The sequence below is a fragment of the Pelophylax lessonae genome (genome assembly GCF_965119305.1).
Source record: "Pelophylax lessonae genome assembly, chromosome: 3".
Taxonomy (NCBI): Eukaryota; Metazoa; Chordata; class Amphibia; order Anura; family Ranidae; genus Pelophylax; species Pelophylax lessonae.
The window spans coordinates 67,269,405-67,295,648 of record NC_138770.1 but is presented as its reverse complement, the minus strand read 5'-3'; the positions used below and the strand labels follow the sequence as shown (position 1 = coordinate 67,295,648).

Below are 26,244 nucleotides of genomic sequence, written 5' to 3'. Positions count from 1 at the left end.
CCCCTATTGCTGATTGCTGCACAGCCGGTCACAGCTTAGTAAGGGAAAGACGGAGTCTGAGAGGCCCGGTTTCTTCCACTGCAGCCAGTGGTAATGGAATTATGTGGCTTCTGGTAAAAGGGAACTATAGCAGGGATGTCATGAGACTGGTAGCAGGGGAAGGAGTGGTATAGCAGCCATCGGTCTTAAGCTGGCCATAGAAGGAGCAAATTACTTTCTTGTAACCACAAGTTGATAGTAACGTAAATCGCTCAATTCAACACCAATTGTGTTGATGGTGGAATCCCTGCCACAGAGACATTGTGTGCTCCCAGTGGATTTTTTTGCTAGTGTAAATGTAAAAACATAAAACCGGCAGGCTGGTTGCACACAAGCTGATCGATTGAACAACGTAGTGCATTCAGCCTGCCCATATGTGGTTCAAATCTTGACCCGTTCCGCATTGCCGGCATTGCAAAGAGAAAAAAGGACACTGATCATACTAGTTTCAATTTTTTCACAGGGGTTACAGCAGTGGATAATTAAGACCATAGTTGCTGAGCAATGTCACTTAAAAAATACTTGAAAAATTCTGCTAGGAGTTCAGCTTCAAATTTACAAGTACTCAACCAGAACCCCCCTTCCTTGAAAAGCATCAACATAAATATACGGTGTGCAGAAAGTGGAAGCAGAAATATTCAGTGCAACATGTCAATCTTCAATAAAACTCTAAAACGTTTATGTGTCTAGTGCCAAACTGGAAGAGCGCTGACCACTGTGCAGGGGATAAACATACAGCAGAGATAGTGGTGCACAGCAGAGAGGTGATACTAGTAAGGGTGGGGTAAAACCAGTATGCGTGGGGTGGTACCAGTGTTAGTGGGATGGAATCAGTAATGTTGAGTGGAATGAGTAAAGGTGAGGTGGTACCAATAAAAGTGAGGTGGAATCAGTAGGGCTGGGGTAGAACCAGTAAAGGTGGGGTGATAGCAGTAAGGGAAGGGTGGAAAGCAGAAAGGGTGAAGTGTAACTAGTAAAAGCAGAGTGGTACCAGTAACAGTAGGGAGGAACCAGTAACAGTGGGAGGAAGCACTGCTGTCCCATAAACTGACGCTGTATTGCTCTTGCGGTCCGGGGGTTTCCAGCAACCTATAGATGTGAATTTTCCTCTTCTGTACCAGGAAGACATGTAAAAAGGTACCCTCTATTCTTTTTGGAGGATAAGAATCAATAAATTATCCAGTGTGGAGGCGGCACTATGATCCGACACCTCAACCCACTGGTCCTTGCATAAGGTGGGGCAAGTCGGTGTCTGAGCCAGGCTCAGGGAAGTTCAGTGTCTGGATATTACCCGTTTCGGTGTCAGCCGACTGGTCGGGGAAAGGCTTCAGGGAGCCCCCACACTGCGGGCAGGAGTGGACCGTTTCCTGCAGGTTACAGAGGTCATTGAAGGTCCTCTCGCACAGGTCGCACTGGTACATCCGCTTGTGCGCTATCCACTCCTTTCTCTCCTCGGCTACAGCCAGTGATGGTAGATTACGACTGGGGAGGCGGTGGTTTGGTTCCTCTTCATCGTCGTCTGATTCCGGCTGCTGCTCGCTGGTCCTCCGCTGGGGCGGGCGTCTCTTCCGCTTACCGGCACGAGGGAGCTCCGGGCAAATAGGACGACGCAGAGTGGAGATCTCCGGTAATGGTCCCTTAAAGGCTGAGGGAGCTGAGTGTGGTATGGAGACCCCGTCATCTGCAGAAGATAAAAACAAGACCTTTCTATGAACATTTTTCTTTATCAGGTATGGAGCATAATGTTTCACTACGCCGAAAAACGGAATTTTTGTAAAATCTTACCTGTAAAATTCCTTTCTCTGAGTCCTCCGACAGTCGCCGCCTCTTCATATTCGTCACATATGGGGTATTAGACTTTGCTCCGAAGGAGTAGCTAGGCAACAGAATATGTTAACAATAAAGCTTTAACATATCCCACCCTCAAGGGGTGGTCCCCTCAGTCAATACCCTCCTACTTCCTGCAACCATATCTCAGTTTTAGTGGAATAGCAGTAGAGTATACATTCAAACCCCAAAAGAGGGGCGGGGGCGGCGACTGTCGGAGGACTCAGAGAAAGGAATTTTACAGGTAAGATTTTACAAAAATTCCGTTTTCTCTTACGTCCTCCGACAGTCGCCGCCTCTTCATATTCGTCACATATGGGGACGTCCCAAAGCAGTGCAAACATGAGGGGTGGGAAACGCATCCGCGCCGAAAGGCAACGCAGTCTCCACATCAAAGAAAGGAACCTTACCAAAGGAAGGAAACCAGCTGGGCAACAGCAAAAATAAGTGCTCAACAGGAGCAACAACCCAGGAAAAGACAAAAAACCAGGGAATACAAAGATATCCCAACAGCCAGGAGTCCCCAACAAGGGACCCTATGGAACAGCCGCACTAAGAACCTTGCGGCCAAAGGAAGCATCCGCCGATGCCTGAACATCTACTTTGTAGAATTTTGTGAAAGTGTGCACGGTCGACCAAGTCGCCGCCTTACACACCTGGGCTACAGAAGCCCCATGACGGCAGGCCCAAGACGTACTCAGTGATCTAGTAGAGTGCGCCTTCACAGGCACAGGGGGAACCTTCCCCTGCAAGGCATAGGCCTGTTCAATGGTCAGCCTGATCCATTTGGCGATGGTAGAGGCCGAAGCCGCCATGCCCTTCCGAGGACCCTCTGGAAGAACAAACAAGGAGTCCGTCTTACGAAAAGACTCAGTCGATTTAAGGTAAACCCTAATCGCCCGAACAACATCCAGAGAGTGCAATCTCACCTCCTTTGGATGTTTAGGCTTCGTGCACAACGAAGGCAAAACAATATCCTCGTTAAGATGGAATTCCGAAACTCGTTTCGGCAGAAAAGAAGGATTAGGTCGCAAGACCACCTTATCCAAATGAACAACCAGGTACGGAGACTTGCAGGACAAAGCCGCCAGTTCCGACACTCTGCGAGCCGAAGTGATCGCCACCAAAAAGGCGACCTTTTTGGACAACAGAGACAACGAGATCTCCCTGATCTGTTCAAAAGGAGCACGTTGTAACACAGAAAGAACTAGATTCAAGTCCCAGGGGGGCAAAGGATCCCTCCTAGGAGGAACCAGATGCCGCACACCCTGAATAAAAGTGCCAACCAAGGAGTTGGAAGCCACGGGACGTTGAAACAGAACGGCCAGCGCAGACACCTGACCCTTTATCGTGGCCAGCGCCAAACGCTGATCGACACCCGTCTGAAGGAAAGACAGCACACGGGAAACCGAGTACGTGCGGGGTGAAAACCCCCTGGACTCACACCAGGCAAAATAGGCCTTCCAAGTACGGTAATAAACCTTTCCCGAGGAAGACTTCCTCGCGTTAATCAAGGTATGAACGACCTCTGGAGAGAGACCCTTCTCCTTCAGGACCTCGGTCTCAACAGCCAGGCCGTCAAAGCCAGCGACTGTAAAGCAGGATGGTAAATCGGTCCTTGAGACAGTAGATCGTCTCGAAGAGGCAGACGCCAGGGGGCGTCGACCGCCAGATTCACGAGGTCTGCGTACCAGGACCGGCGAGGCCAGTCCGGTGCCACAAGAATCACCGTGCTGCGTTCCGAGTGTAACCTGCGAAGGAACCTGGACAGCAACTGAATCGGTGGAAAAGCGTACATCAGCCTGTACTGATGCCACGGGGCCACTAACGCGTCCGACGCGTCTGCCCGAGGGTCGCGCGTCCTTGCCACGAACCTCTTCACATTGTAGTTGAGGCGAGACGCGAACAGGTCCACATCTGGAAGACCCCACTTCGCGCACAACATCTGGAAGACAGCCGGATGGAGAGACCATTCCCCCTGATCCAGGGTCTGGCGACTCAGATAGTCCGTCTGCCAGTTCTCCACTCCCGGAATGTGAACCGCCGTTATCGCCGGGACATGAGTCTCGGCCCAAGACAGAATGTCGGCCACTTCTCGAGCCGCTCGGGCACTCCTGGTGCCCCCTTGGTGGTTGACGTAGGCCACCGCCGTGGCATTGTCCGTCTGCACCCGAACCGGGCAGCCCTGCAGCCGGTCCGTCCAGCGATGAAGACAGAGCCTTATCGCACGTAATTCCAGAATGTTGATCGGGAGGGAAGACTCCCCCTCCGACCAGGTCCCCTGGGCGGACAGAATGCCCAGAACACCACCCCAGCCCGACAAGCTGGCATCCGTAGTGATTATCGTCCACGAGATCGGACGAAACGACTTGCCCCCGGACACCAACGGGGACTGGAGCCACCACAGAAGGTTTTCCCTGGTGCGATGACTCAACGAGATCTGAAGATCCAGAGATTGAGGTCGCCCGTCCCACTTGGACAGGATCTCCGCCTGGAGACCCCGCGTGTGAAACTGAGCGAAAGGAATCGCCTCGAAGGCCGAGACCATCAATCCCAGACATCTCATACACGTCCGCAGAGACGAGTGTGGAACGTCCCTGAGGAACCTGACTTCCTCCTGAAGAGTCCTGAGTTTGTCTTCCGGCAGGAAGACCTTCGCCTGCACCGAGTCCAGTATCATTCCCAGATAGGGAAGACAAACCGACGGACTCAGTGTCGACTTTGGAACATTTATCGTCCAACCGAACTCCTGCAGAGTTTGCATTGTGACAGACAGGTCCTTCTCCAGACCCTGACCGGTCGCAGACCGAATCAGAATGTCGTCCAGATACCCCAGGACAGAAATGCCCTGGGCCCTCAATAATGCCAGAACCGGTGCAAGCACCTTGGTGAAGACCCGCGGAGCCGAGCCCAAAGGGCAACGCCACGAACTGGTAGTGATCCTCCGCAATGGCAAATCGAAGGTATCACTGATGCCCCTCGAATATGGGGATGTGAAGGTACGCATCCTTCAAATCGATGGAGGCCATGAATTCCCCCGGAACCAGGGCAGCCACCACCGAGCGCAGGGACTCCATGCGGAACTTGCGAACCCGCACAGAGCGGTTCAGAGCTTTCAAGTCCAGAATCGGACGAACCTTGCCCTCCTTCCTGGGCACGGTGAACAGATTGGAATAAAACCCCCGAAATCTGTCCCGATGAGGCACCGGAACCACCACACCCTGAGCCCTCAGGTCCCGCACCGCCAGGTGCAGATCCCGCAGGCGCTCTGGAGACAGTTGTAGATTTGAGGGAAAAAATCTGCTCTCCGGCCGAGAGAGAAACTCGATCTTGTAACCAGATCGAACGATTTCCAGAACCCATCTGTCCCGCACAAGGGGCCAACCAGGGCTGAAGAAAACCGAGCAAGCGTCCCCCCACCCCAAAACTGGGTGAGGGCGCCCCTTCAGGCCGAACTGTTATGGGCCGCAGGTCCGGATTGGCCGGACTTCTGTTTCCCAGACCAGGGCTTCTTCTGAGAGCCTTGGCCTTTAAACGGTTTGCCCTTGTAGTGCGGCCGAAAGGCACGAAAGGACCCCTGAGGGGGCCGAAAACTCGCATGCTTCTTCCCAGAAGCCCCCTTAGCCTTGGGGAAATGGGGCAAGAGAGTGCTCTTACCCCCGGTAATCCCCTTAATCAACACATCCAGGGACTCCCCAAAAAGGCGAGACCCATCATAAGGCAGATTGGCTAAGGTTTTACGTGAAGATTGGTCCACCGACCAACATTTCAACCAAACCAGGCGGCGAGACAACACCGCCACGCTGTGCACACGTGCAGCCAACGGAATCAGGTCCAAGTCCGCATCACACAGATACATGACACCCTGGTGGATTTGATCCACCATATCCAGGGTCGCCGCCGAGGCCGAATCGGCCACTAGGACGCGCCTAAGCATCTGCGTCCAACTTGCGATCGCCTGGGCCGCCATGAGAGAAGCAAACAGAGCCTTAAGCATAGAACCCGTAACAGAATAAGTATGACGGGCAAGAGACTCCAGTCTCCTATCCGTGGCATCACGGAAAACAGGGGATCCCTCTGCAGGGATCGCAGTGGCTTTGTTCAAAACCGCAATTGCATGATCCACTGGTGGAGGCACACACCACCGTTCATCAGTGGTAGGCGAGAAAGGATAACGCAGCTTAAATTTACTTGGAACCGCAAAAGGCTTGCGCAGATCGCGCCATTGGTCCTTAACAGCGCGCTGAAAATCAGCATTGCAGGGAAAAACCTGCGGCGTCCTGCGTTTTCTCTGCGTCCCATACGCCGCCAAGGCAGCTGGGGCACACACCTCGTCCTGCAAACGCAGCGTCTGCTTAATGGAAGCAATCAACTCATCCATGATTGCAAGCTCTTCAGGCGAGCCAGGGGGAGAATTATCAACCCCTTCAACTTCAGGCTCTACCTCAGACCCCACTAGATCAAGAGAGGAGCGGGACCCCGATAGGGGGGTCCCTGCCAGAACAGCCCCATCACCTTCACCCTCAGAATCAGAGGACAGAGCAACTCTGGGCCGTTTAGCAGATTGAGCAGCCACTAGCATTTGCACCTGGGCAGCAAGGCCAGCCACAATAGTGGCTAAATCCCCCCCTGGGGGGGAAACAGCGGTCCCCTGGCTTTCCACCAATACTGTGGGAAACTTGCCCTCCTGAGAATCCATTGCCCCTGTATGCCAGACAACCAAGGGTTAACTGCCCCCTTTCAGCAAGCGCGGCAAGCGCAGCCCACCGCACCACACTCAGGCACAACGAGACCCCCACAGGGAACATACAGACTGAACACAGGCAATGGAACACAGGAATAGAAGGATAAAACCTGAGGAGACTCCGCTGCTGCTGCTGCCTCGATCGGTGCTTCCAGGAAAGAGGAAGTGATGCTGCCAGGGCGCTCTATGTAAGCCTATGGAGGCTACAAGAAAATGGCCGCCGTGCATGTAAACCATGCGGCCGGAGCGGGCGCCGGTAAAATGGCGTCGTTTGGCGCCGAAATCGCCGCTCCACAGTGCATAAAAACACACACAATTTCATCCCATTATATGGATACATGTTAGATCGCCGCAGCGATCGCTGTATATGCCCCAACATGCCATTAAAAACATGCCCCACAGCACACAGCTCCTCACACAGCCCAGTCTGACACACTCAGTGTCATACAGCTCCCCCCCCCCCTTGCAGCCCACAGCATGCAGCCGAGAGATAGGGAGACAAGCAGTGTGATTCAAAGGCAGGTTACACAGTCCCAGACTGAGACCCCCCCCAGACAGACAGGTCCCCACATAGATACACTTACCTCACATGGCGTGGGGAACCCGCACAGGCGAACAAGCCACTGCACATGAGGCAGGGAGAGTCGCAATTCAAGACGCACACAATGGCGGTTAAGAAACCGCACAGCGTCCGGTGAGGTAGCCACCTCACCAATCATCCCTGCACCGAACAGGGATGGGTCGTTCACTGTGCCAGGAGCGTTACCTGGCTGAACGCTCGACGGCAGACTGGGAAGCCACTGACCCACGACCTGCGACCAGGGGGATCAGCCCGAGACCCAGTCCGCATGATCCTCTTCGTCCGAAGAACTAACTAATGCTGACAAAAATAACAGCTAAGTAAAGGTAGAGAGAAAACTCAAACAAAATATTAAAAAGAAGAAAGAGTCTGGGACAAAAAGTCCCAGCACAGAGAGAGCCAGCCACTCCTGACAAGCTAGACATTAAAACTGAGATATGGTTGCAGGAAGTAGGAGGGTATTGACTGAGGGGACCACCCCTTGAGGGTGGGATATGTTAAAGCTTTATTGTTAACATATTCTGTTGCCTAGCTACTCCTTCGGAGCAAAGTCTAATACCCCATATGTGACGAATATGAAGAGGCGGCGACTGTCGGAGGACGTAAGAGAAACTGATTTTTTTGTTTGTAGTGAATGCTGGAAAGTTAGTCCCCTGACACCTTTTTCAATCTCCAGAAGACTGTGTTAATGACAACTCTGCTCCGAGTTCCTGAATCTGTACACCTCCCATGGTCTGTAAAGAGTGCTTCCACTCTCCCTGCGGGTTGCGATTTATATTATACAACAGCAGGACTAGGAACACCCCAGGGTGAGCGGCCACAGAGCCAGGAATTAGGGTGGGGATCCCTTAAAAACACAATGCCAAAGAAAGACTCAATCCACCCAAATTCACTTTGATTCACTTCAATTGATTTAAAACATTTCTATGGTATTATAGAACAAGAAAGAGCTGCGCTTGGAACAATCAATTCAATAAAAGTGAATAAAAAAGATAAATCTAAAAAACTAAGACAACAGCAGCTGCACATATGTCAGGATATAAACATACACAATATATAAAGTAATAGGTGCAGCGCTAGAGAACAAGCGTATAAAAAATCCAAAAAAATCTGTGTGTAGTCCTATTCGGTTTAAATCAGCAAATGTCTGTGATTCCAAGATGGTATTGCTGGGTTAAACATATCACCACCACCAGATGTCACCAAACACACTGACCCTTACCGTCAGGCTGACTGCACCAGATAAATAATCTCCACGCTGGTTCATCCAAACTTAACCACAGATCTCCATAAGTTCTCAGGAACATGAATGGCAGATGAGTCACAGATCCTCACAATGACATAGTCAGGGGCGTGGTTCCCGCAAACCACGCCCCTGACGTCATTGCTGACGAAACGCCGCGTCGGGCGGGCTACGGAGCGTGTGACGTCATTGCGCCAGAGGATGCAGCGGCCATCTTCTTGAAGTCACTTCCGGTCCGCAGCTCGCCTCAGTTTGGAACGCGGAAGCTTCCTCGGCACAGCCTGCATACGTCTGACACGATCTGCTGCACTTCAAGCGTGAGTTACTACTAGCCCCCTGAAAAACCCTGCTGTATATTCTACACTAAGAGGTTCGTTTCTCCCCTTTTTACACCCAGATGGGACCCTTAGGTCCGCAAGGACGGACTGGGGAAAAGGTTTGAGAAAACTCCATTTGTTGCTAAGGGGTAAGTGCGACCTCTGGTGGTCAGATTGGGAATACACCATATAGCAGGTATGCACTAGTAATTCTCATTGCTTGTATCATTTAAGCACTGTTTTTACCATCTATTTATTGGAATTAGTTTATTGCATATTTACTACTTGCTACTACCATACCATATTTATTGGAACCATTTTAATTACACTATTTATTATCTAACTACCTTATATAAGTTTACCCTAAAATTTGGGCTCAAATCGTCTACATTTAGCCAGTGATTGGGCATCTTTCACGGGCTTAAGGTCTATGACTGCACTATATTTCACGCACTAGAGCACTTTCTTCCTCTATCTCACCCGCATTTTGCACATGCGCTAGGTAGCGCCGTTTCCAACTTTTCACCCCTACCTTTTCAAAGTTGCACTGCTTTGAACGGGTGCCATTGAAAAGAATAGGCTGGGACTTGTCCTGGACCAGCCCTACCCCTGAGTCAATTTACAGGCGTTTTTTGTGCAGGCGTTTTTAGATTGAATAGAGACCAATGGAAAACGCCTGTAATCTGCCCAAAAAGAAGCTCATGTACTTTTTGAGCGTTGGGCGTTTTACTCACATCGTCAAAACGCTCAGATGTGAACAGGGGCCATTGAAATGAATAGGATTTGTCTTGTTGGGTGTTTTGAGAGCTGATCCTAGAGCAGAAAAACTCCCCAAAAACGCCTACATGTGAACGAAGCCTTAAAGTGATCCCATGGCGAATTTGCCGCTGGGACCACTTTATGTGAAAGAGGACCACCGGTCGTGTAGAAAAATACTGGGGTTATGGCAGCTAGTTGCTGCCATAACCCCGGTATTTAACATCAAAGTAGCGACGTAAATACACTGTGAGCAGTCCGGAAGTGGTTAAAGGAACAGGATCCGTTTTTTTGGGGGGGGTTACAAACACTTTAACTGGTACCTGTACATGAAGTGGTATCAGCAGGCAGCGGCTGGTCTCTCCCATCTTCTGGAAGACTGACATCTGAATTATCCTTAAAGATCCACATGGAAAGATCATGATCGAACACGGGGATACCTGCAGGTAGAAATATATAATGACAGACTGAAGGACACAGACAATGAATCCCAAGGTTAGCATCATCACTAAAGCTTGCATTATGCCCACTCTGCTCTGCTTGTAAATGTTAAATACAGATCCTAATGAGAATGTTATTTGCCACTTTAAGCAAGCTGCTAGCAGGCTTCAAGAAGTCCTGAAGCCTGCCAGCAGCTTGTTTGGCAATCAACACTCCCATTAGGATTTGTATTCAACATTTACAAAGTTTAGCTGAATGGTACTTCAAAAGCCAACTAAGCTTGGTGAAAGCTCTGCAAATGCTTTATCAAAACTTGCTGTTCACTCTGCTCTTATACAAGCTGAAGCCCGTGTGAAACAGGCCTCATGTCGTTTGTTCAACTCTAAAACATCCTATTTCGCCAAACAGCTTGGAAGTGGACCAAGAAAGGGATCTACTAGCAGGACCAACAGCTAATACAATGGATGCAGAGGAAGAAAAACTGCTTTGTTAACCCCTCCCACAGACTGCCTCCTGGCCCTTTAAGGGTTCTAAAAGTCAGCAGGCGGAGGCGGGCAATTCAGGTCAGGTGACCACTGTAAATTGGCTGTCACAGTGGTCACATGATCAGAAAGATTTTGATCGCTAGTATGCATCGGGAGCTTTAGCATTAGATGAGCCCAACTGTCCATCTAGTTTATTGGGTATTTAGGATGTGTTTTACAGGCGTTCATGTTGCATTAGACCAGCCTTTTTCAACCAGGGTGCCCTGGGGTTTCTTCAGGGGTGCCTTGGCAAAATGCCTAAAAATTGCCCGAAAATTGTATACAAGACGGTGTGTTGATGAAGGCTGCCTTTTTAGTTACAACTAATGCCTTGTACACACACAACGATTATCGGCCGACCGATCGGCCGACTTTTGTCCAGAGTGTTGTTGTGTTGGTTGAAATGTGCCTAGACTGCACACGAATTTTCTCGGCCAACAAAAATCTACTTCAGAAGTGATGTCATGTGCTGGTTTACGTTCCGTGTGTTTTTTCTTCTCTGAGCATGCCCAGTCTTGCTCATCAGATTTTTGTCTGCCGAAATCTGTACTGACTGATGGAAAATCGGCCGTTGTGGTGATGGCCAACAAAAATTGTATAGCCTGCACACCAGATTTTTTTCAGCCCAAAAGTCGAAGTCAGTTGTCGGAAGCATTATACTAACAAGCCGAAAATCGGCCGATCGGACGTTGGCCGAAAATTCATGGCCAACTATCGACGCGTGTGTACGGGGCATAAGTCACAGATTTTCATTATGCACCATTCCAACCTTCTAGCTGTCGCCGTCCTAACGACCAATGGCATCATTTATCAGTTGATAAGGAGGATGTCAGTTGCATGTAGTGTATAGCATCCTTGTTTGACCCTCCCCTGCCCCTCTCCATCAGTGTTGGGGTCACATTAGCTAAGTGATGGAGAAAAACTGAGGGAAAAGAGAAACAATGGAATACTAGTCAGTACCAGTTTGCAAAAGTATATTTGCTTTGGAAGAATAAATCACCTCTAACGTTGGGTGTTAACTTGGACTTGTGGATGCTGCTGTATTATGTAAAACTATTAGAAAAGCTTTTACATTTTAGAATGGGGTGCCCCTTGACTGAAAAAATGTTGAGAAACACTGCATTAGGCAACACTTCTCAAACACCCTGTGTGTTTTTTTTTTTTAGAAGACTAAAATAGGAAATGATCACTTTTGTTGCTTTGCAATTGCACTGTAAATGCTATAGGTGAGTTTAAGCTGCAATTGTGGTGCGTTTCAATAGAGGTGAACAGAGGCAGTTGCGAAGCATCAACGCCTGCCAAACTCTGCAGGCAGCATTATTTTTGCCTCGCAGCAATACTAATGTTGCAGTATGAACACCTCCATCCGTTACTTATAATAACAATTCTGTGTTTAACAATTCATAACAATTACAATTACATAACAATTCATTGATAGGTGCTCGGGAATTGTTAAAAATGCAACCCAACTGCCTATTTTCAAAGCATGTGTGAAAAAGCCCTTAGGGAACGTGTGAACCAAAGACCACATGGAAGTCTTGCAAATCAGGGAATTCGGTGCTTGATGCCAAAAAGACCAACAAACACTCAAAGATTTAGTAGAGTGCGCCTTAAAAGGAAAGGTGGGAACCCAATCCTAAGACCATAAGCTTGGATGATGATCTTCAGCCACATAGAGATAATGGAACAAGAAGTCGGTGCACCCTTACGGTGTCCATTCAGTATTACAAAAAGGAAATCAATCTTCCTTAACTACCTCAATACTGGGCACTTAAACCCCCTTCCTTCCCAGACCAATTTTCAGCTTTTAGCGCTGTTGCATTTTGAATGACAATTGCGCGGTCATGCAACACTGTACCTAAACCAAATTTGTGTCATTTTTTCCCCACAAATAGAGCTTTCTTTTGGTGGTATTTGATCACCGCCAGGTTTTTTCTTTTTTGGTGCACAAATAAAAAAAGACCGAAAAGTTTGAAAAAAAAAAAAAAGTTTTTTTGTTTAGGTTATAAAATTTTGTAAATAGATAATTTTTTTTCCTGCACTGATGAGCACTGATGACGCCGCACTGACAGGCACTGATGAGGAGACACTGATGGGGTGGCACTGATGGGGTGGCACTGATATGCAGCACTGATGGGCACTGATAGGTAGCACTGATATGCAGCACTGATGGGCACTGATATGTGGCACTGAGAGATAGCACTGATATGCAGCATTGGTGGGCACTGATAGGCAGCGCTGATGGGCACTGATAGGCAGCACTGATGGGCACTGATCGGCGGCACTGATGGGCACTGATGGGCACTGATAGGCGGCACTGATGGGCACTAATGGGTGGCACTGATGGGCAGCACTGATCGGCACTGATGGGGGGCACTGATGGGCACTGATAGGCAGCACTGGTGGGCAATAATGGGCACTGGTGGGCGGCACTGATAGATGGCAGTAACGGGCACTGGTGGGCAGCACTGATAGATGGCATTGGTGGGCAGCACTGATAGGGGGCGCACCACTGGCAGGCTCTCTGAGCCCTGTTTGCCATCCCTGGTGGCCATGGTGGGCATCCCTGGTGGTCATGGGTGGGCATCCCTGGTGGCTCTAGTGGCATCCCCTCCCCCCAGGGCTGCACTGGTAATCAATCATCTGATTACCAGCACAGACCCCCCCTGTGATCAGTGAGTAATTAGAAATACTCACTGATCACCCCGGCTGCAGAATCGATCCTCTGATCTTCTCCTCACTGACAGGATCTGTCAGGAGGAGAAGAGATCGAAGCCGTTACAACGGCTGTATTGACATTACATGATGGCTGTGATTGGTCACAGCCGTCATGTGATCAGGAGGGCCAATCACAGGGCCCTCCTGCCGAGGCTTGTTGCTCTGTGTCCTAGGGACACAGGCACATCGAGATCGCGCCGCTGCGCGTGCCCGCGGCGGCGCGATCTCTCTCCTTCTGAAGGACGTTCCGGAACGTCCATTCAGAAGGACGAGACTCCCACCCGGCCGTATATGTGCTATGGCCCGGGTGGGAGGTGGTTAAAGAAGCCGTGGCTGAGAGAGAGAGAGAGAGAGAGAGAGAGACTCTCACCACCCAAATTGCATCCAGATAAATTAGGAAAATTTCCTTTTGGTGGACTAGAGCCAGACAGCGGCGGAATGGAAGAACGGTGTCCTGATTGAGGTGAAAGGCAGAAACCATATTAGGTAAGTACCTGGTCTCAACAATATCTAGTCCCTATGTAAATCCAGAATGTGTTCCTGCAGAATAAGACTGACAGTTCAGACACTTGCCTTTAAGAGACGATGGCTACCAGAAATGCCACCTTGTGGTTGAAGGTAGAAAGGGGACTGTCTCTAATGCAGTGGTCTCCAGGCTGCGGCCCTTTGCGTGCCTTTTTCTGGCACTTGAGGCACTATTCCTTATACTGAGACCACAATGGGGCATAATTCCTGTCACTGACACGAACAATGGGGCGCTATTCCTCCCACTGATACCAACAATGGGCCACTATTCCTCGCACTGCCATCAACGATGGGGCACTAGTTCTCCCACTGCCACCAACGATGGGGCACTAGTTCTCCCACTGCCACCAACGATGGGGCACTAGTTCTCCCACTGCCACCAACGATGGGGCACTAGTTCTCCCACTGCCACCAACGATGGGGCACTAGTTCTCCCACTGCCACCAACGATGGGGCACTAGTTCTCCCACTGCCACCAACGATGGGGCACTAGTTCTCCCACTGCCACCAACGATGGGGCACTAGTTCTCCCACTGCCACCAACGATGGGGCACTAGTTCTCCCACTTCCACCAACGATGGGGCACTAGTTCTCCCACTTCCACCAACGATGGGGCACTAGTTCTCCCACTGCCACCAACGACGGGGCACTAGTTCTCCCACTGCCACCAACGACGGGGCACTAGTTCTCCCACTGCCACCAACGACGGGGCACTAGTTCTCCCACTGCCACCAACGACGGGGCACTAGTTCTCCCACTGCCACCAACGACGGGGCGCTAGTTCTCCCACTGCCACCAACGACGGGGCCCTAGTTCTCCCACTGACACCAACGACGGGGCACTAGTTCTCCCACTGACACCAACGACGGGGCACTAGTTCTCCCACTGACACCAACGACGGGGCACTAGTTCTCCCACTGACACCAACGACGGGGCACTAGTTCTCCCACTGACACCAACGACGGGGCACTAGTTCTCCCACTGACACCAACGACGGGGCACTAGTTCTCCCACTGACACCAACGACGGGGCACTAGTTCTCCCACTGACACCAACGACGGGGCACTAGTTCTCCCACTGACACCAACGACGGGGCACTAGTTCTCCCACTGACACCAACGACGGGGCACTAGTTCTCCCACTGACACCAACGATGGGGCACTAGTTCTCCCACTGCCACCAACAATGGGGCACTAGTTCTCCCACTGCCACCAACAATGGGGCACTAGTTCTCCCACTGCCACCAACGATGGGGCACCAGTCTTCCCACTCACACCCACAATGGGGCACCAGTCTTCCCACTCACACCAACAATGGGGCACCAGTCTTCCCACTCACACCAACAATGGGGCACCAGTCTTCCCACTCACACCAACAATGGGGCACCAGTCTTCCCACTCACACCAACAATGGGGCACCAGTCTTCCCACTCACACCAACAATGGGGCACCAGTCTTCCCACTCACACCAACAATGGGGCACCAGTCTTCCCACTCACACCAACAATGGGGCACCAGTCTTCCCACTCACACCAACAATGGGGCAACAGTCTTCCCACTCACACCAACAATGGGGCACCAGTCTTCCCACTCACACCAACAATGGGGCACCAGTCTTCCCACTCACACCAACAATGGGGCACCAGTCTTCCCACTCACACCAACAATGGGGCACCAGTCTTCCCACTCACACCAACAATGGGGCACCAGTCTTCCCACTCACACCAACAATGGGGCACCAATCTTCCCACTGACACCAACGATGGGTCTGAAGGACGGTTAACTGGCCCTTTGTTTAGAAAGTTTGCAGACCCCTGCGCTAATTGGTTCAAATCGCAGAGGGAACCAGGACTAATTCTCCCACAGACACCAACAATGGGGCACCAGTCTTCCCTGTGACACCAACGATGGGGCACCAGTCTTCCCTGTGACACCAACGATGGGGCACCAGTCTTCCCTGTGACACCAACGATGGGGCACCAGTCTTCCCTGTGACACCAACGATGGGGCACCAGTCTTCCCTGTGACACCAACGATGGGGCACCAGTCTTCCCTGTGACACCAACGATGGGGCACCAGTCTTCCCTGTGACACCAACGATGGGGCACCAGTCTTCCCTGTGACACCAACGATGGGGCACCAGTCTTCCCTGTGACACCAACGATGGGGCACCAGTCTTCCCTGTGACACCAACGATGGGGCACCAGTCTTCCCTGTGACACCAACGATGGGGCACCAGTCTTCCCTGTGACACCAACGATGGGGCACCAGTCTTCCCTGTGACACCAACGATGGGGCACCAGTCTTCCCTGTGACACCAACGATGGGGCACCAGTCTTCCCTGTGACACCAACGATGGGGCACCAGTCTTCCCTGTGACACCAACGATGGGGCACCAGTCTTCCCTGTGACACCAACGATGGGGCACCAGTCTTCCCACTGACACCAACGATGGGGCACCAGTCTTCCCACTGACACCAACGATGGGGCACCAGTCTTCCCACTGACACCAACGATGGGGCACCAGTCTTCCCACTGACACCAACGATGGGGCACCAGTCTTCCCACTGACACCAACGATGGGTCACCAGTCTGCCCACTGACACCAACGATGGGTCACCAGTCTGCCCACTGACACCAACGATGGGTCACCAGTCTGCCCACTGACACCAACGATGGGTCACCAGTCTGCCCACTGACACCAACGATGGGTCACCAGTCTGCCCACTGACACCAACGATGGGTCACCAGTCTGCCCACTGACACCAACGATGGGGCACCAGTTTTCCCACTGACACCAACGATGGGGCACCAGTCTGCCCACTGACACCAACGATGGGGCACCAGTCTGCCCACTGACACCAACGATGGGGCACCAGTCTGCCCACTGACACCAACGATGGGTCACCAGTCTGCCCACTGACACCAACGATGGGTCACCAGTCTGCCCACTGACACCAACGATGGGTCACCAGTCTGCCCACTGACACCAACGATGGGTCACCAGTCTGCCCACTGACACCAACGATGGGTCACCAGTCTGCCCACTGACACCAACGATGGGGCACCAGTTTTCCCACTGACACCAACGATGGGGCACCAGTCTTCCCACTGACACCAACGATGGGGCACCAGTTTTCCCACTGACACCAACGATGGGGCACCAGTCTTCCCACTGACACCAACGATGGGTCACCAGTCTTCCCACTGACACCAACGATGGGGCACCAGTTTTCCCACTGACACCAACGATGGGGCACCAGTTTTCCCACTGACACCAACGATGGGGCACCAGTTTTCCCACTGACACCAACGATGGGGCACCAGTCTGCCCACTGACACCAACGATGGGGCACCAGTCTGCCCACTGACACCAACGATGGGTCACCAGTCTGCCCACTGACACCAACGATGGGTCACCAGTCTGCCCACTGACACCAACGATGGGTCACCAGTCTGCCCACTGACACCAACGATGGGGCACCAGTTTTCCCACTGACACCAACGATGGGGCACCAGTCTTCCCACTGACACCAACAATGGGGCACCAGTTTTCCCACTGACACCAACGATGGGGCACCAGTCTTCCCACTGACACCAACGATGGGTCACCAGTCTTCCCACTGACACCAACGATGGGGCACCAGTCTTCCCACTGACACCAACGATGGGGCACCAGTCTTCCCACTGACACCAACGATGGGGCACCAGTCTTCCCACTGACACCAACCATGGGGCACCAGTCTTCCCACTGACACCAACCATGGGGCACCAGTCTTCCCACTGACACCAACGATGGGGCACCAGTCTTCCCACTGACACCAACGATGGGGGAGAGGGAACCAGGTCTTAGTCAGAACTAGTTCTCCCACAGACACCAACAATGGAGCACTAGTTCTCCCACAGACACCAACAATGGGGCACTCGTCTTCCCACTGACACCAACGATGGGGCACTAGTCCTCCCAATGACACCAACAATGGGGCACTAGTCTACTCCCACTAGACGCCAGGACATTTTCTACTCCTACTGGCCCTAGTCCAGCTCCCCTAAAGTCTGAAGGACAGTTAACTGGCCCTTTGTTTAGAAAGTTTGCAGACCCCTTTGCTAATTGGTTCAAATCGCAGAGGGAACAAGGTCTTAGTCAGAAAGTGAGAGGACACCAGTCTCTGAAAAAGAATAGATCGGGCAAAAAAACTAACCCTGAACAATGCCGAGATCAACACGCTGCTCCAGATCCAGCTGCAGAAAGAAGAGAATTCATCACTCCTGGAGTGGAAGCCCCAAGACTCCCAACAAGTGAAGTGTGCCTTCCAAATCCTTTCCGATGACTGATTTTGGTAAAAGTAGCTTATAACATATTGGCAATCACAGGCTCAGCGATGCCCTTAGAAATTGGGCTTCAAAAGCCCATGAAAGGTCTCCTAGAAGTCATACCAGGTCAGCCTATCAAAGGGATGCCACAAGAATGAAGCATGGCTAGCACATGGAGCCAGCACCTTCACCAGAGGGTCACTGAACAAATGAGGCTAATAAGCATTTGGGGAAGCAACCAGCTTGTCAGGATGTTTCCAATCACCACAGAAAAAAAGGTTCAAAAAGGTGCAAAGGAAATGTCTGTGAGGCTTTAGGAGTTTTAATTGACCCAACAACACTGGTAGAAGCAATAGGCTGATCCTCTAGTTTCAGAGTGGTGTGCACTGCATCAATAGAAGCTGAAACGGGCTCCTTTAAAGTAATTGTAAAGGCTCAAGGTATTTTACCTTCATGCATTCTATGCATGAAGGTAAAAAAACCTCCTGGGTGCTATCAGAGACCAGCTCCAGCAGCGATATAAAAGAGAAGAGTCTTAACTGAATTAAAAAGGTGCTAGCAAAATAAATATAAAAACGTTTGTCTTAATACAGCAAAGCAAGTCCAATCCTTCTGAAGCTGGCAGTATAACCTAAAGGTTCAGACTTCCTGTGCTCATCAATGGACTAAAAGGATAATATATTTTATGTTGCCCATAGATTTCTCTTTTTTTAAAGTCAAGCATGAGGAACTAGACAAGGAGATATTCATTTCCATGGATGAGGGGTGGCAGGAAGACGGGGTTAACTGAAAATCCCACCAACTATTATCCCTTTCAGGTGGAGCACAGGAGCATTATTCAGATTATATTATAATCTTTGCCCTGTTATTGAAGATGTCCCCTAACTTCCTGTGCCAATGACATCCTGTTACACTTGGTTCACACCTATGCCTTTTGCAGAAACGCACTACAGTCCATTTAAAGCGGAGTTCCACCCTCGGAAAGTTTTTTTCACTAAAAATACCCCCGGGACAGTCAGGGCTAGCACATTCCACAATGGCTAGCCTCTGAACTGTCCCGGGTCGCACTTACCTTTTAGAAGAAATACTTACCTTGAAAAATTCTTCTCCAGCGCTGCCATCTCAGGTGTGGGCAGCTGAAGCCAGAGCGTTCTCTTCAGTGTCCTCTTTGTCCCAGAATGCCCTGCACGTCATGTCCGGTGCAGGCACGTCATTCCTGCACAGCTTCTGGGCATGCTCAGAAGCTGTTTAGCAGGGAATGATGCACCTGCACCAGACATAACGAGCGGGGCCGGTGCAGGCGCATTGATTCCTTGGAGCGATGACGCTCAGCTCCCAGGAATCAATGCAAGCAGGAAGTGACGGCGCGGGCCGCGGCCGCAGAGAGAGGAAGAGGAAGTAAGGTGAGTATATTTTCTTCGAAAACAAGGTAAGTAAAGAAAAAAAAATCGTGATTATCCATTTATTTTTCAGGTGAGAAAGAGCAGGCAGATGGGGCAAAGTGTCTTAAGGGAGGAACTCCACTTTAACATGGTTTCCTATGGACCTAGTTCACATCTGTGCGTTTTTAACTGATGTGCTTTTTTGGAAAGAGTCAGGGACTTTTTTTTACCGCAGTAGATTGTGTTTTGCATGTAATAGACTTCAATAGACTCGCACCAAAAATCTAAGTGTTGCATTTTTTTATGCTTTTTTTTTTTTTTTTGGCTAATAGGAAAGTATGACAGTTCTGTTAATGGACTGAGACTTTGATACGACTTTACACACTCTGGCACTCAAGTCGCATCAAAGTAATGCAGGAACCTTTATGTGTTCAAAGTGGCATGTTAGGGTAGGGACTAGGATTAGTGGTAATCATTAGGGTTAGGCTAAGCGGTAATTGTTAGGGTTAGAATGCTAACCCTAGCGATTACCGCTAACTCTAACCCTAGCCCTTAACCCTACCATGCTACCTTGGACACATAAGGCTCAGTTCACACTGCCGCAATTTGGGATCTGAATTGTGAGACCCCAAGTCTTATGACCTGTGAAATCCCATGTTTGTCAATGACACGTGAAATCCCATGTTAGTCAATGACACGTGAAATCCCATGTTAGTCAATGACACGTGAAATCCCATGTTAGTCAATGACACCACACTGTAAAGCGATGCGCAAACTGTTGGCGCTATATAAATCCTGTATAATAATAATCCCATGTTAAACAATGACACATGAAATGTTAGTCAATGACACGTGAAATCCCATGTTAGTCAATGACACGTGAAATCCCATGTTAGTCAATGACACGTGAAATCCCATGTTAGTCAATGACACGTGAAATCCCATGTTAGTCAATGACACGTGAAATCCCATGTTAGTCAATGAGAGCGATCTTAATTAGCATTACTGAAGTCGCTCCGACTTTAGAAAAGGAAAATGTTCCTGTGCTACTTCAAGGTGACTTCCATCTGACCTGTGCCCATAGATTTTAATAGAAGTTATATCCAAGTCGGATCCTCGTCTATATTGATGTGATTTGGATCCGACACTACAGGAAGATAACCCAGGCATTCCCTGCGGTGTAGCCCCTCCCTTGCTTCGAAGTCGCATCAAAATAGTACTTAAGTTGCATCAAGCTGCCAGCAAATCACCAGGAAATCACCTGGCATAGGCTTGCCTTAAGGTTCCTGCACGACTTTGATTCGACTGATGCAACTTGATTGCCAGAGAGAGTGTACTACGTGAACAGAACTGTCATACTTTCCTATTAGCCAAAAAACAAAAAACAAAAACACAACCATCAAAAACGTGTAAAAAAAATATGCTGGAAAAAACACATCAATCACACAACGCACAGGTTTGAACCTAGCCTTACTGGGTCAGGAAAACAGGGGAGATATCCTCAACAGAAATTCGTACCAGCCACACTGTGATTGGTTCAAGGTTACATACATTATAAGGCAGACATGTCCAAAGTCCGGCCCGCGGGTCGCTTTAACCACTTTACCACCGGAGGTTTTTGCTGTCCAACGTCCAGGCCACTTTTTGCGATTCCCGCACTGTGCAACTTTAACTGACAATTGCGCGGTCATGCAACGCTGTACCCAAACGAAATTTACGTCCTTTTTTCCCACAAACAGAGCTTTCTTTTGGTGGTATTTGATCACCTCTGCGCTTTTTATTTTTTGTGATATTAATAAAAAAAAAATGTGAAAATTTTGAAAAAATAACTATTTTTCACATTTGTTTTATATGAAAGCCCCCCCCCCCCCCCCCCCAATGTTAAAATCTAAATTTTTTTACATTTTAGGCAAATTTTTCTGCTACATATTTTTGGCAATCACAATAAGCGATTTTTTGGTTTGCGCATAAGTTATCGCAGCTACTAACTACGGGAAATTTATGTAATTTTTATTGTTTTTTTTTTAACTAGTAATGGCGGCGATCTGCGATTTTTTTTGCGGGACTGCGACATTGCGGCGGACAGATCTGACCCTTGACTGACATTTTTGACACTTTTGGGGGTACCAGTGACATTACTACAGTAATCAGTGCTATAAATATGCAATGTTACTGTAAAAATGACACTGGCAGGGAAGGGGTTAACTTTTATTAGTGATCAAGGGGTTAATGTATGCCTAGTGCTTACTAACGTGTGTGGGGGGAGGGGGCTGAGTGACACAGGCACAGATTGCAGGTTCAGCTATGCTGAATCCTGCAATCTGTCCCTGCCCGTCACTTAGGAGATCCACCCGCTTTGTTTACACAAGCGGGCGGATTTCCACACTCGATCCCCGGCAATCGGGGAAGAGCGGCGGTAGTCACCGCCGCTCCTCCCCTGGCCCGACTCCTGCTGTGACTGAATACAGCGGGAGCGAGCCTTTGCCGCAGTACGGTCAACGTGACCGGTCGGCAAGTGGTTAATAGGGCCCCACAGGTAATTTGGAAAAATACATTGGCTGCCATCATTAATCATCATTGGTGGGTTCATATAGCGCTTATATGTGGTTAACCCTTGTGTGACTGATTAGAGAGCCCGCATGCTCCGAATTGAGATGAATACATTGTAAAATCTCAGTTAATGTCAGTTGGTCTAAATCGGTTATAAATATATTTGGACACAACATGTATACTTGATGTTATGTTCTTGTTCATATTTTTTTAACCTAAAAGTTGTCAGACAACCTTTATTACTAATAACATGTAATGTACTTTACAATGTTCCTGACATATATTTCAGCTTCCTGGATTTTTTTTTTTCATCTGGCCTTCAGATATAAAAGGAAGAGTGATTAACACCTGTTTAGATTTGTCATCCATGTGATGAAATGAAAAGTATGCCGTTTGCAATAAACTTTGTATAAAATAGTTAACCACTTAACGTCTAGCCACGTAGACCTACGTCGGCTGACTTTAAGGGGTTATACCGGGATGATGCCTCTAGCTAGAGACACCATCCCGGTACCATTGTTTGAAGCCGACGGTCGGCTTTCCGTCGGTAACGACCGATGCGGCTCGGGAGCCGCTCGATCGTTACCCGGGGGGGCGGGAGGGGACGTCCCCCCCCTCCCGCCGCCTTCCGTGGCTTTGCTCGGGGCTCCCGTCCCACCGGGAGCCCCGAGCACCCAGCCGGCACATCCGCCGGCTGGATGGAGTCCCGATGAATGCCGGAAACGGCATCGATCGGGTCTCCGATGACGTAACCCGGAGGCGGCGTCCATGACGTCACTTCCGGGTTACTGTGCTGCAAAAGGCGGCAGATTTAAAAAACGGCTGTATGCAAAAATGCCGTTTTCGGCGTTTTGCATACAGGGAAGTGTAGTGGAGGGGTCTAGGGTCTTTTAGACCCTCGATCCCTCCATAAAGTGTACCTGTCACTGCATATTGGTGTCACAAGGGATGTTTACATTGCTTGTGACAGCAATAAAAGTGATCAGATTTTTTTTAAAAAAAAAACCTGTAATAAAGTTAAAAAAAAAGAAAAAATAAATAGGAAAAAAAAAAAATAAATAAATTTAGCCGCCCCCGTCACTGTTAGCTCGCGCACAAAAAAAAACGTATACGCAAGTCGAGCCGCGAATGAAATCGCTGTTCAAACCACACATGTGAGGTATCGCCGCGATCGCCAGAGCGTGGGCAATAATTAAAAAAAAAAGAGCTACACTCTAACTCTAAACTGGTAACCGTTAAATAAATTTTAAGCATCGCAGATTGAGATCTCTATTGACCGTAGTTTGTCGCCATCCCACAGGGAGGGCGCAATTTGAAACCGTAACATGTTGGGTATCTATTTACTCGGCGTGACATCATCTTAAACAATATACAAAAAAAATGGGCTAACTTTACTGTTTAGTATTTTTTAAATGCAGTGAAATGTGATTTTTCTAATTTTTTCCAAAAAAATGGCGTTTTAAAGACCGCTGCGCAAATACCGCGTGACAAAAAATTTTGCAATGACCGACATTTTATTCTCCAGAGTCTTTGCTAAAAAAATATATATATATATATATATATATATATATATATATATATATAATGTTTGGGGGTTTTAAGTAGTTTTCTAGCAAAAAATACTGGTTTTAACTTGTGAACAAAAAATGTCAAAAATAGGCTTAGTGGTAAAGTGGTTAATTTGCATTCAATTTTAATGGTCCAAAGAATGTCGGGCAAAATGGTCAGCCCTCACGCATGTTCACTTCACCAAATCTGGCCCTCTTTGAAAATAGTTTGGACACCCCTGTTATAAGGGATGCTGTAGTTGCAAGCTGAATGCAGCTATTCAATAAACAAAAACTCCCTAATAAAAAGGGACCTACCCTCAAAAAACGGTTTGTTATATTCATGGTGATGGTTATGGATTTACAGTAAATGGTATTTCTTTTGCTATGAGGAAAGTGTCCTCATCTTTCCAAACTCTATACAGAACAACAAAGAAAAAACACTTTTTGCTCCACTGGCGGTCACTCACTGGAATTCGAGGTATCCAGCTCCTCCTCTTTCTCCGCCTCCTCTATGTCCCTCCAATCCGGCACCTCATCGTGCTTTATCCTAAGTAAGATGTCAGGGCTGATGGTTCTGTCGGAGGCTGCAAATCAAAAGAAGACAAGGAGAATTACTAGCCAGTGGATAACAAAGAGGCATGAAATAAAGTTGGCCTGTTTTAGCGCAATGTTATATATTATCAGGAGCAGACACAGATCACACAGGTGACCCCGAAGCCAGATAGACAATCTCAGTGTCAGCGTCAAGCAGTTCCAGCAGGTGACTGGGGAAATCCTAACCTGGAGCGGAGTTCTTCTCATTATCCAGGCTCTTCTTCTCACACTCTTCATCCTTAATCTTCAGTAGAACATCTGCATTCACAATTTTGTAACCTGGATACAAGACAAACATTGAAAAATTATACTTTTGAAATCTGTTAGGCAACTCAACAGCACAATAAATCATATACCAGAGGAAGAAAACAGTCAAGTTTACATTGACCGTCCTCAATTCTTACAATTTTCCCGAGACGATGCATCCACTAGATATTTGATGCCCAACCTGTGGCCCTTTGGAGCATACTGTGCAGCCATCAGACCCCTGAGAACAGTACTGGGACCACTCATATGTAAAAGGGCTGTAAGGGCAATCTCCTAACAGTCCCATCCAACATAACCGTAGTCTCCATCTCCTGCAGCAAGTCTCCAGGTCTATAAAAATCTCTTGGAGTATGTCCATGTTCAGGGTCTCGCACAATACAATCAGTGCTTCCACCAGCACCTTTTCGTACATGGTTCCAGATGTGGAGGAATCATCCTCACTATCGGAGGACTCTGTGCGCATGGTCGCAGACCCAGCAGGCTGACCCACGTCCACGGCGGCCGAATCAGATTCAGGATCTGATGAAACAGATGAGGCAGGGGAAGGCGGGGGGCACTTTTTGCTAGCCAGTCGCCCGAAAGCCACCTCCACCCAGGACATAAAGGACTACAGGACCGCTGTTAGTGCATCAATGGATGGTTGGGACCCAGAGGGCCAACCAGCCTCAGAGAGGGAATCAGGTGGGGAGATGTGCTCCAAAGGCTCCATAAGTTACCAGGGGACCCCCACAAAAAGTGTAAAATACTACAAAGGGACAACCCTCACATCATTGGCGGCAGAACCACCTGATCGCCAGGCACAAAGCACCAAACGATCCTCAGCAAAGAGGTAGAGAACCCAGTAGAAACAGGCACCTGCAGCCACCAGGATAATCTGCACTCCACGTTCGGTGATCAGGAAGTGAAAATATCCAGGAGTAAGCACCAGGGGATGAGGAGGGGCTCCCACCGCCGAAATTGCCACACCCCCAGGGCTCCACTGTCATGGCTGCCGCTTTTTTTAATGGCAAACTACCGCAAAATGGCTGCCAGACTACACAAACATGGCCACTGTGCATAGAAACACACAGGCTACAGCAAAATGGCGGCACCACGAGGCTCCCAGGGACCGAGGAGGGATCCCTAAGCCTCAAGGACAGGCCCGGGCAGGATGGGGGACCCTTTGCAGGAGCCCCCACCAGGTAAAACCCCACCCCACACAGCCAATCGTCTGGTCATCGGCAGTGCACCCCCCCCCCCCCCAGGACCCATGACCAGCAGAGCGCCCTGCCCCCACCCCAGGAGGTGGACCAGACCACAAAACACAGCCCCAGCATAAGTGGAGGGGGGGATGCCTGGCGGGAAGGAGGGGGACCCGGGGGTCCGACCATCCTAAGGGGCCCACCCCAAAACCCTCCAGGTGGAGAGGGTGGACAGCTACTCACCATACCAGGAACCAGGCGGGCACCGCTCCAGACAGAACCCCCTCGCCGTTGAAATGGGAGGCCGTCGGCCAGAAGGGACGCTGTGACTCAGGCCGAGACCTGGTCGTATGTAACCTCGCGAGGCGTTTAACTCGCAGGCCAGCTCCCGTCCATTGGGGCTATGTCGCGTTCGACGTAGCGCGGAGCTGAGTTCTGCACGCGCTCGCTAGTCAGACTGGGGTGGTGACCACTGGATGTATATTATACAGCCCGTCGCCCAGTCCGGCAGTTGATTGCAGATCTCTCAGGAAAAAACCAGGAGAAAAAAGAAAAAATTGCCAGTACCAAAGATCCCAGCAAGGAACTAGGGCCTTACTCCTGACTAGGCAGAAAAAAACTGAGTAACTATAGCAGAGAGAGGGAGTATACCCCTAGGAACTACCCACAGGCGTAGCCAGATTCTTTTCCTGC

At 49.6% G+C, this 26,244-nt stretch overlaps 1 protein-coding gene across 1 annotated transcript in view; it reads right to left on the bottom strand.

The window, feature by feature from the left end:
- Positions 1-467: 467 nt before the first annotated feature.
- LOC309550883 (uncharacterized protein) overlaps positions 468-26,244 on the bottom strand; it is a 51,888-nt gene continuing 26,111 nt past the window's right edge. Inside the window, exons 4-7 of the mRNA XM_082251259.1 lie at positions 24,290-24,382; positions 23,977-24,093; positions 9,830-9,946; positions 468-1,720 (exon numbers count right to left, since the gene is read on the bottom strand). Of these exons, the coding sequence (XP_082107385.1) occupies positions 1,251-1,720; positions 9,830-9,946; positions 23,977-24,093; positions 24,290-24,382 (797 nt within the window). The 3' untranslated portion in view covers positions 468-1,250. The remainder of the gene's footprint in view (positions 1,721-9,829; positions 9,947-23,976; positions 24,094-24,289; positions 24,383-26,244) is intronic.